Source organism: Macaca thibetana, chromosome 9 (assembly GCF_024542745.1).
Source record: "Macaca thibetana thibetana isolate TM-01 chromosome 9, ASM2454274v1, whole genome shotgun sequence".
Classification (NCBI taxonomy): domain Eukaryota; kingdom Metazoa; phylum Chordata; class Mammalia; order Primates; family Cercopithecidae; genus Macaca; species Macaca thibetana.
The window spans coordinates 97,549,549-97,561,688 of record NC_065586.1 but is presented as its reverse complement, the minus strand read 5'-3'; the positions used below and the strand labels follow the sequence as shown (position 1 = coordinate 97,561,688).

Genomic DNA, 12,140 nt, shown 5'->3' with positions numbered 1-12,140 from the left:
ACACCCAGCTAATTTTTTTGTAGTTTTAATAGAAACAGGATTTCAGCACATTGGCCAGGCTGGTCTTGAACTCCTGACCTCAGGTGTTCCTCCCACCTCAGCCTCCCAAAGTACTGGGATTACAAGTGTGAGCCACCCCAGGCCAAGGGATATTTTTTTAATTGACAAAATTAATAACCAAGTTTAAGTGAGAAAAACAATGCGTTGGTATGAAAGGACTGCCAGTACATGTTTACACTACAAATTGCGACACAGACAACAGGATAAGATCAGTATTCTAAAACAACTTCTAAAACAATTACTAAAGTAAGTCACCACCCTGAACCAGCTGTCTAATATTATCTCAGTTATTTTACATACAGAACAACGTAATATGGAGCCATGAAGTCATCTTAGATCCTTGAAAGATCTGCATACTATGTTAATAAGGCAGGTGACTATTTAAGCTACATGGAATTACTGACTAGGTAACCCAGAAAAGAGATAGTCTTTTTTTTTTTTTTTTTTTTTTTTGAGACACAGTCTCACTTGTTCACCCAGGCTGGAGTGCAGTGGTACGATCTTGGCCCACTGCAACCTCTACCTCCCAGGTTCAAGTGATTCTCCTCACCTCAGCCTCCTGAGTAGCTGGGACCACAGGTGCAGCCACCACACCCAGCTAATTTTTGTATTTTTAGTAGAGATAGGGTTTCACCACATTGGCCAGGCTAGTCTTGAACTCTTGACCTCAAGTGATCCACCTGCCTAGGCCTCCTAAAGTGCTGGGATTACAGGTGTGAGGCACCACACCCAGCCGAAAAGAGATAGTTCTAAGTTTTCTGAATACACTACTTCTCTCAGTTCAGCCTGAACAAGATATACAAGCAGCAAGAGGTGGGAAGAGGAGAAAGACGAGAAAATAACATTTGCTAGATGTCAAAGTGCTATAGAAATCAAATGGAGAAAAGCTATAGGTGCTACACAATGCAACGGGGGAAGTATCCTGGTAGGAGAGGTGCACAGGCTTCCAAATATTACTTGAAAGGCAATCTAGTGAGCAAGAACTCTGAAGTCAGATCTTAGTTCAAAACTTCACTCTATAATTTAAAGAAGTGAAAATTTGGAAAAGGTTTAACGTATCTAAGCTTCTTGTTCCTCGTTGGTAAAGTGGGGTCCTGTCCATCTCACCAGGTTCACATGAGAATCCAAATAAGTAACACATAGCTAGCACTATATAGTGCCCGAACATTGGGGCTCAATACATTTTAATGTATTCTCTCCCCTCCTCAAACTTCTGAGTAGTATAAAACTGAAAAGGAAGGAAGGAAGGAAAGAAGGGAGGGAGGCAGGGAGGGAAAAGGTCTTCCATCTGGAAGATACATGAGAAAGAAAATGGACTTTTTCAATCTTTATATGGAAACACACCCCGAAACAAAAAATGGGGGTGGGAGTGAAAACTTAGAATTATAATAACCTTTATAATAGATACAACTGGTCACATGCATAAGAACTTTAATTAAGGCTGTACTGGGTAAGTGCCAAAGGACTAGACTAATGAAAATTTCTCCAAGGTGAACTTATTGGAATTAGTAGACTTTAAGGTGACTTGTTAACTTTAGATCTATTAGGAAATTAAAAGGGAGTTTCTTGGCCATCCAGCCAGTTGGACATTTTTGGGATTACAGTATAAACAAAAAGAGATGCCTTCAAAAACAGGATGTCTATTTTAATGCTAATCTTAATAAATAAATCTTTTAACAATGGGAACAAATACCGGCAGAAACACTAGTCAGATGGAACTTTCCTTTTAGGAAAAAGGAAAAAATACAATTTTATTTTCATAGAAACATACTTGGTATAGAGTAGAAGAGTCATTTAAATTCATAGCTCATTTCCCTCATAAGCTGAAGTCACGACGTAAGAATAAAATTTTACATGTATGGTTCCTGAGCTCATGGGTAGTAAAAGGTTCAGAAGGAAAGCTCAGGTTTCACAAGCTTTGTAAGTGATCTTTTTACACCATATGACTAAGAACATATTTATTCATGGAGAGCTTATGAACCTAGGCTTTTGAAACTGTCAAACTATAAAAACCCATAAAAAGCCACAAAAATCCATACAAGTATTAAGAATAAAAATCTCTCTTTCAGATTAAGGAATGCAGAAAAGGATCTGCAAAATAATAACAAGTGGACTTTAAATATTAATATACACAGTAGCATCAGTCTATTAAAGAGTTATCTGGGTTGCTTTTATTTCTGGATTCTGGGAAAGAAAAAAAAAGAGTTGTCTGGGGGAGTCCTAGATACTATTTGGTATTACATCACTGATTCTAAAATGTTGGTACATACAAGTCTAAATGAATGTTTTCAGGAAAATCTCACTATCTAGTCAAAACAAAAAATGACAAAAAGTCAGATTTCTGTTCTAACAGAATCCTGAGTTTTTTCAGGGAAGAGGGTAGGGAAATGGTACTGGGGGAAATGAGGTACTTTTGTTCAATGAGTTTTACATAGAGGAATAATATTAGAGACTTAAGTTTCTGTAAATGCAGTATCTTAGCACCGAAAGCCTAGAGAGTTATACATATTATGATACATATAATCTACATTAGTTATAAATATTGTGGAAAAAAGTCCTATGAGAAAAGATCACCTTATACCTAACCTAAATATTTCACACTAACTTTAGGCTCTTTCCTACCAATTCTGTACTCAGGTGGGTACTTGGTAACCAGCTTTTGCATATTAGTACTTCAAATAATGCCTAAGTTAATTAGTAATATCAAGAAAAAAATATTTTGTGTATCTTTGGAAGATATTTGAATTCATTTACATAGCCTATAACATATTATTTGTTTTTATAGTAAGTCACTAAGTCTAATATACAAAGACTAACACACTGCAAATCATGATGGCCTCATATACTTTCCCAAAGGTAAAGCCTTCCAAAAAGGTCTAGGAAACAGAAGCTGACTTGGTTCAGAAAATTTTGCTCATTTATGTCTTCTATAACCTTATACCATTTGATTAACAAGGTTACAATTTTAGTATATCTGAGCTTTGAATGGATGAATCAGCCTTTAGTCTCAGTTAATGTCTAGATTTTCTCCCTCTTCCTCTTATAAACACCTTACTTGATTTTCAGTTCTCAGTTACATAAATTGAAATAACACAGCCCAACACTGAGAAGTCAATAGCATAGGTAATAGAAAAGCAAAACAGCAAATTTTTAATAAACAGAATCAGGAAAGGAATATAATTTAAATATACCATAGCTGGCTGCCTGGATTTTGCTCCTCTTTTAAATAACCCAAAGTGACAGAAATGCTCCAAACCAGAAAACTCTCATGTTACTTGCAAGGAAAACTTTAAATTGGAGTGATGAGGAGAGGGGAGGCTAACAAGGCAGAACTTTAAAAAATGTAATTCCTCTGGTTACCTGATTTTTAGAAAAATCAAACTTAAAACCCAGAGTACAATGCCAAAGAAAGTATGCTGGTAATCAAAATCATAAACGACCCCTGATAGAATTACAATCTATAGAATATTAATATATCAACCAAATTTCTGGCATTACTTTGGAAAGCAAGCAGTATTTCTTAAGCCTGCAACCAGCTCTAGAATGGGAAGATAATGCCTGTACACAGCAAGAAAAAAGTAACATAAAACACAGATTTTTTTTTTCTTTCCTTTTCGGAAACTGTGCCTGACACTGTGCAGCTGTGGTGCTGCCTTCTTCATTCCCTCTGTTTCCACTCTTGCTAATTAAAAGGTTGATCACAGAACAATGTTCTTCTCATTAATTTCAGTGTTGCGATTGGGCAGGATCCCTGCTTACTCCACCTGATCTTTTCACACTGTTGAAGTTAATGTGACAGGAGTCCGAAGATGGATTACCTGCTGCCATATTGCCCATCGCCTCCAATCAGGAGCTATCTGTGTAAACTGATTGTTCTAATTTGCTCTCATTATTTTTACAATATCAGGAGAAAATAACGCACACAGCTCACTGTCAAAGCCATGAAAATCAGCCATTAGTTAAACCCAGACACTGAGTGACTTTATTAGAGGCACTGCAGTTTATTGATGTAGCTCCAGTCAAAGAAGGCTGCATTTGCTTCAGCAGAAGGAAATGTTTATACTGCAAGTAAGTATTTATTGTGGTAATACCCACAACAACAGGACATTTTGAAAAATCCTGTTCTTCATATAGTTGGTTTTGACACAAATTATACAGCAATGAAGAAATGAGTTGGCATAAGAAAGTAGGTAACATTTAATAAACATTCAGTAGCATGAAAATCTATTAACTCAAATCCATAAACATGCTTCACCTCCTATACCTTATATAATAAGAAACCCTATTCTGTGACTACAAATGTTAATCTATTAATAAGGGTGATTTTATTTTGCCCCATATAACAACAAATATTTTTTCCAAAACAGAAATTTTATTACTTAGGAATCAAAATTATTTCTATAATGATCACACAAGTATAAATTTAAATGATACTATATTCTTATAAAATGTAACATTTCAGTAAGATTGATTACTAATCCTAGTATCATAGATACTCACAATATATTTCAGAAAGAGAAAATAGTGCAGCTAAGCAAACAAGCTGAGATTTAAACCCTTCAGTAAGTGACAGTTTCTTAAAGCAGAAGTCAGAACTCCACAGAAAGGTCTGATATTCAGTGAGATAATATCTTTAAAAGATTTGTCCTGGTCATAAAGAATATATATTTTCATGTTGTAAAGAAAATGCTAACTCCAGAAGAAAACAGATTTAAACTTGGCATTTCTAGGCTTGTCTTGAGTATGAACATTTTATAAAAATGTTAGCTAAATGCTGCCTGAACAGCATTTTAGGGGGCTGGAGATGAAGGTATAAATAACAGAAACCGATGCCTTTTAAATAAAGGAATTTAACTAATTCACACACTCTTTCCCCCACCTCCCCTCTTTAGTATTAGGAGGAAACATGGCTTCCTCCTGCTTTCTTTCTACACTAAGATTCCTAGGTAATGTGAAGGCAAGAGTATGCCCTTCTTGCTGTTTCCCTTTTAATGGCCACTTTTTTTTTTTTTTTTTTCCTGAGAAACGTGCGCCACGCTTTTCTCCTTAAAATTCCTGCACTAAAAGACTGCACCATACTGCACTCCGCAAAACGTGCTGATGGCGCCAATTACAAGCCCCCAGCCGAATGCTCCAGCCCCCACCATTCGGGCAGATTTATGCGGACTCTTGCCGACGTTATTACAAGTCAGAGTTTATTGGGAAATTGTTACATTATGCGGAGTGTCTAACAAATTGCTTATGCTGCTATAATTGGATTACAACAGCCGCTTGCTCCCACCGGTAAGATTAGGCAAGTAGGACTCCTGCCGATCTCTGAGCGTTAGCAGTAATTTTATTTGCCTTGCCTCTCTCTTTCCTAACAACATGCCTCTCTCCCTGCCAGCTGTCTGCTGAAAAGGCACAGGCTTGTTCCTTGGCCCTAACAATGCAATTACAGCCCCGCAGATCGCACTGTTTGTGCATTAAGTACAGAGCCAAAACGAGGCGAATTGATCGTTTGACTTTTGGAGAAGCCATGTGATCTCTCTGTGCGGGTGATCCGACATGCATCAGCAGGCAACACTGCAGTCAATTCTTGATGAAGAACTTTCTTCTTTCAACCATCTTTTCCCCAACCTCTCCCTTTTCACTGAGGAAGACACTGACTGGGCTCATCTCATGCTAATCTAGATCAATCCACAAAGACAAGCTTGAGCTTATTAGCTCCCTGGCTAGATAGAAATGTGAATAGGTTCTAGCATCTTGAAGTGCCTCAGTCAGATATATCAGTGGTTCCCAACAGCTGAACCGCTGCTATTTAAAAAACAAAACAAAACAAAACAAAACAAAAAAAAAACAGGTTCATAAAGAGTTCACTGAAGAAATTTACAGAAACACGGTAGTTCAAAAGAACTACAGAAAGTTTTAGATTTGTAAAATAAAACTGCCTTGGAATGGCTTTATTATAAGCTGTCTATATTCTGTCTATATTCAAGGGCCATCCAGAATCAGCACTAAAACCTGGGTCCTGCCTTTCTCAGCAGATCTGCTCTGCTGGAAGATGCTGGTGGCCAACGTGCATAATCAATGTGGCTGGACTTCAGGCTTAAAAACAGCCAGTCTGATGCCCACTCGGGGCAAAGTTTTAAACACATTTTGTTGACAGCTTTCAGTTTCTTGTTTCTTTTTCTTGTATGTTCAACAATGAGTGCCGGTAGCAAGAAGACTGCACAAGCGATTACTCTCATTTTAGGGCATAATTCATAAAGACTCTGGGCTGGGGTCTGGACTTTTTTAAAATCTCTTTTTGGTTGAAAATGGTTTAAATTTTACCAACTTTAGACCAAGATTCCTGTTTACACTTTCCTCAACCAATGGCATATGCTACTTAGGGTTCCTGAAGCTGATTACACAACAAATGTGCAGTCAATCTGCTGATCCGTTTTGGTGCCCCATGTCTGTATTCTTCTTAAACGGCAGGCACATCTAGAAGAAAATGTATTCTTACATCCTTAATCTGACAAACACACAAACTCTTGTCTATAAGAGGTGTCCTGGCTTCTCTTATTAATGCAAAGTGAACTTGGAAAAGTCATTTAACTGTGTATTTCTCTGTAACCCAATTAACACATAAAGCTCATATGAATATTAAGATTTTTAAAAAGAATATTACATCTGAAGTTCATTCCTATATTTTTGATAGAGCAATAAGCCCAGTGTGTAACATGTTGTACTCCAGAGTTTTTCCAACCACATCGGCCTCAATGACATGGTTATATTTTAGTAGGCTCTCCGTAAAGCTAATGTTTCGACCTGACAAGAGGCGCCTGTGTGAAGAACGGACCATCTGACATGCTACTTGTGGAACGGTATATTAAAGAAGCCTGTTAACATGTAGTTTAAAACTCAAAAGAAACTCTGAACAGCTGAAATGCCTTATAAATAGCACAGACCCAGAGGAAGTGCAAACGTCTGCATTGTGAATTGTAGATCTTAATTACCGACAATAGCTGGTACAGCAAGTAGCACGGAAAAAAAGTAAAACAGTTGCACTGTTCATGGCTGGCAATAATTCTTCAGGAAAATATTTACTATCAATCAGTTATGAGAAAAGGGACTCTGTGCTCGTAAAACAGCACGTTGCTTCTCATACCAGGACCATTTTGCTTCAGCATAATCTGAATTTAAACAGCTTGTTTCCTGCGGATATAATTTTGGAAATAAATAAAACAAGTCTTCTATCAAAATCTGGAGTGAGTGGAAAGGAACATCACATTTTTCTGTCTCAGTCAGTTTCAAACAGATTATTAGTCACAAATAAAAAAACAGTGACAACAACCAACAACAACTAAAATACAGAACATCCACAAAGGACTACTGAAGGGGTTTATTTTCCAAACATAAAGAGGAAAAACTTCTCTTATCTGGGCCAGGAATCTGGATAGATGTATTCAAACAATTCAATTTTAACTGCATGTGTTTGTGTATCTGTTTGTGGGTGTGGGTAAGGGTAAATTAGGAAAAAAACCTAAGACCAAAATTTGCAGTAATGGTTTAATAAAGCCAATAGCAAGATAACATAAAAAAGTAATGCCTTTCAGCCTTCCAGTTAGTTTTCTTTACCAATTAAAAAAAATTATGAAGGTTGACAATTAATAAGCATAATGTGATTATGGATTTTAAAGACTAAGTTGACAGTTAATAATGACTGTTCATTTAAAGCTACAATAAACACAGAGCTCATCATGCTCCAAACACAAATCTCATGAAACACAGGGCCATAACCAGGAGAAAGAATTCTGAAAAAAAATAAAAAGATATCTCAATGCCTCCAAATGTTACTTGGATTAAGTTATAGTGATAAAATAGACCCTCCTTCATTTTTAGTTTTAAATTTTTTCTTAGGCCTGTTTCTTCAAATTAAAGATTAACAAGATTATTGCCAATTTAGGGTGGTTGTAATTTGTTTTACAGCTTTGTTTTCTTGTATTCTACAGAGGACTAATGGGTACTCTTCGTAAGGAGCTATTGTAAGACTGTGATATTTCTGGCAAAGAGTTACAATCAAGGTATTATAGGGGTCCAAACATAATACCATTGGTGCTTTTAGGGAAATAAATGGTATTAATGTCTTCTCTAAAACTTACATGAACCGTATTCAATAATAAGGTTTCAGACTATACTTAGCATCTCTAGCCAAGCCAAAGTCACTCTTTGAACTAGAGGACAAAAACAGTTGATATCACTATATTATAGTTGTTCTCACATGGAAATGGTTACAGATTCAGGCCACAATGGAGTATAATCTGAATCAACGACAGACACTTGTACCGAGTTGAGAAAACACTGTAGCCATATCAACGTAGCAGATGAAACTATTCAGTTAAGGACTAAAGGTGAAGAACAGGAAATAGGGACAAGCTTGCAGACCAACAAAATAATGACAAGTCATTCCATTCAAAGGTCAAGCAATAAATGAGGCCAACAGAAACAGGGATCATGAGACACACAAAACACATGTAAATAAAAAAGAAAAAACTTGGCCGGGCGCAGTGGTTCACACCTGTAATCCCAGCACTTTGGGAGGCCAAGGCGGGCAGATCACCTGAGGTCAAAAGCTCGAGACCAGCCTGGCCAACGTGGTGAAACCCTGTCTCTACTAAAAAATACAAAAATTAGCTGGGTGTGGTGACACGCTCCTGTAATCCCAGCCACTCAGGAGGCTCAGGCAGGCGAATGGCTTGAACCCAGGAGGTGGAGGTTGTAGTGAGCTGAAATGGCACCACTGTACTCCAGCCTGGGCAACACAGTGAGACTCCATCTCAGAAAAAAAAAAGGAACCAGTGATTTAACTGGGTTCCAATAGGAAATGATAGGCATCATTATTAGATTATTTAAGAGGACGATGAAAGGTTATGGGTGTCAGAATAATGTTAAAATAAGAAACAATGCAATGAGAAGGTCACCACCTGGGAGCAAGTAAAACAGACTGATGAGCAGCAATGAGCAAACTTACTTTCTCACTCAATACCCAAGAGCATGGAAGAAATTACATCATTGTGCTAGAGGGTGGAAGGTTTTTAACCATGTACCACCAAAGCAGAGGGTGGGAGAAAAAAAAAACACAAAAAAACTCCACATCATATAGACACATACCAACCTATTTAGATTAGAGATCCTGGCTTACAAAGTATGGAGAAAACCGGCCGGGCGCGGTGGCTCACGCCTGTAATCCTAGCACTTTGGGAGGCCGAGGCGGGCGGATCACAAGGTCAGGAGATCGAGACCACGGTGAAACCCCGTCTCTACTAAAAATACAAAAAATTAGCCGGGCGCGGTTGTGGGCGCCTGTAGTCCCAGCTACTCGGGAGGCTGAGGCAGGAGAATAGCGTGAACCCGGGAGGCGGAGCTTGCAGTGAGCCGAGATCATGCCACTGCACTCCAGCCTGGGCGACAGAGTGAGACTCCGTCTCAAAAAAAAAAAAAAAAAAAAACAAAAAACAAAGTATGGAGAAAACAAAAGGAACAGATGCTCACTTGGCCAGCTCTCAATGAAACTCATTAAAATCATCACCCTGTCCTTGGATTGGTACTCATGCTAAAATTTTACCTTATTTAGCCAGAAGTCACCCACTTGTGATGAAACTAAGAGCAGCATGGCCAAAAAAAAAAAAAAAGAATATTTTTATTTTTAAAGGCCCAAATAACTGTGTACTCCTGTTTCCATGCACAAAAGCAGGATATAAAGGAGACTCGGGCTGAGTGCAGTGGCTCACGCTTGTAATCCCAACTCTTTGGCAGGTCTGGGGGATCACTTGAGGCCGGGAGTTCAAGACCAGCCTAGGCAATACAGCAACACCTCATCTCTACAAAACAAAACAAAACAAAACACCTCTAAAAAACCAAAAACCAAAAATTAGCTGGGTGTGGTGGCACACGACTGTGTCCTCAGCTACTCGAGAGGCTGAGGCTGGAAGATCAGGACTTGAGCCCAGGAGGTAAAGGCTGCATTGGGCTAGGATTGTGCCATTGCACACTACCCTGGGCGACAAAGCAAGACCCTGTCTCTAAAAATAAAATAAAACAAAACAAAATAGAGTCAATTAGCACTTGTTAGTTGTGACTAAATGACTGAAAAAATAAAAATGTAATTTATAATAATTACATTTTGTAGCAAAATACTAACATATTTGAATTTAAGAGACATTTAACTGATGAACTCTACCTTTTTAAACTATAATTTGAAATAAATTCTGATATTTCTTATATGTATGATTTCAATGGTTATATTTTGTGTGATATATTTCCAGTTGATAGAGCAGGCCCAGAGACTATTAAATGTTTTAAGAAAAAATAAACAAAAACTCTACTTTTGCTATGTTCTGAATGTTTGTATTCTCCCAAATTCATGAAGGCAGACCCCTTGTAAATGGGATTAGTGCCCTTAAAAAAGAGACCTCATATATCTAGCTAGTCTCTTCTATCATGTGAGGATGCAGTGAGAAGGCGCCATCTATGAAGCAGAGAGCAAGCCCTCACCAGATACTGAATCTGCTAATGCTCTGATCTTGGACTTCTCAGCCCCTATAAGAAAAAAATTAGTTTTGTTTATAAGCCACTCAGCTTACAGCATTTTTGTTATAGCAGCCCACATGGACTAAGACAACTGTCCTTAGATTTCTGTAGCAAAGGATGGCAACTACATGATACCAGTCCTGGCTCTAATAATAACAGTAAGGAACTGAGGGCCTGGGTCTACAATAAAATAGGTTAAACTAAAATAGTTGCAGTTGGGAATGTTGTAACAGTAACAAATCTATGAATAGATATAAAGGCAATTATTTTTGCAGATAATTCAAGTAAAAGAAACAAAGTCCATACTTAATAGTACTTATTCCTAAAATAAAATATCTGACACTTGAATTTAAGTCAAAGTTCCTTAGTAATGACAGATATTTGGAAAATGTAAGTTATGATAGATATAAAAAGCATCAGATCTCTAATATTTAAGATAAATTTTACATCTAGGCTATAGAGATGACATATATACATGAAAAAGAGGTAGCCCATAGACATGACAAAACATACTTGTCCGTGTGGATCAAGATCATCAAAAGCAGTATTTCTAACATTAGCCACTCAATAAATAAGAATAGTGATATAATAATTGGGTTGCCTACAGCATATTTCACAATCCTTGCAATGATGTGATGTACTCTATACATAACTGCATTTAAAAACCATAAACTTATCAAAACAATTGTACATTATCTTATACAAATCCTACTGATATGTGATAATCTACAACTAGTGTCAAGAAACAAATGTGAATCAGTCTAAAGTGTGACCAGAATTCATAAGCAAAAGATTCTGTTGCAATTAAGAGGTGGAGAATCTAACTTGTAATCTGTTCTAGATAAAATGATGCCTGTTTATATTTTTTTCTTAAATATATAATCCTGTAATAGTCCTTAAGCAATACCGAGTAAAGATGTCTACAGATATGGTACTGTTATGGTGTGGTATAATATACATTGATGAGTAATATTACTTACTTTGGCCACACAATTCTCAGTCTTCATAGCAGTGCTTGCTAAACATACTGTTTCTTGGTTTAAGCAGAGTCTGGCACAGCTGTTGTACGTCTGTAAAAAGAATTTGTTGGAAACAGGTTTTTAAAATATTGAAATACTGCCATATACTGTTTTCATATTCTGCTCTATTTCTCAAGTCAAAACACAAATAGATTTTATCTATAAATTAAGACTTATGGGAACTGAGAGGTAAGTTAGAAAAGGAGGAGGGCAAAGATAAAGCCCACAAAAGCCACTGATGTGCCCATGAACAAGTATGTAAGCAGCAGTGGCTTCAATGTATTAATGATTAACGGAAGGTGAGGGTACTGATTATATAGCATTTTAAAATGCAAATTTGAAGAGCTTAGTTCTGTTTAAAACAACAGTTACTGTTCTAAGAAAAGATTTATTTTTGTTGTGTTTCTTTTTAAACTCTCAAAACGATCAAGATCTGAAAGAAGTGAGAGGGCATGTTTCTTCCCCCCACGTCCCCTCCCCCCACAGAGATGAAGTCTTGCCCTG

At 37.3% G+C, this 12,140-nt stretch overlaps 1 protein-coding gene across 3 annotated transcripts in view; it reads right to left on the bottom strand.

The window, feature by feature from the left end:
- Positions 1-12,140, bottom strand: part of BTRC (beta-transducin repeat containing E3 ubiquitin protein ligase) — a 259,914-nt gene that overhangs the window by 66,992 nt on the left and 180,782 nt on the right. For all 3 annotated transcript variants that reach the window (XM_050804973.1, XM_050804975.1, XM_050804974.1), the window contains one exon: positions 11,598-11,687. In XM_050804973.1, coding sequence (XP_050660930.1) covers positions 11,598-11,687 — 90 coding nt within the window. The remainder of the gene's footprint in view (positions 1-11,597; positions 11,688-12,140) is intronic.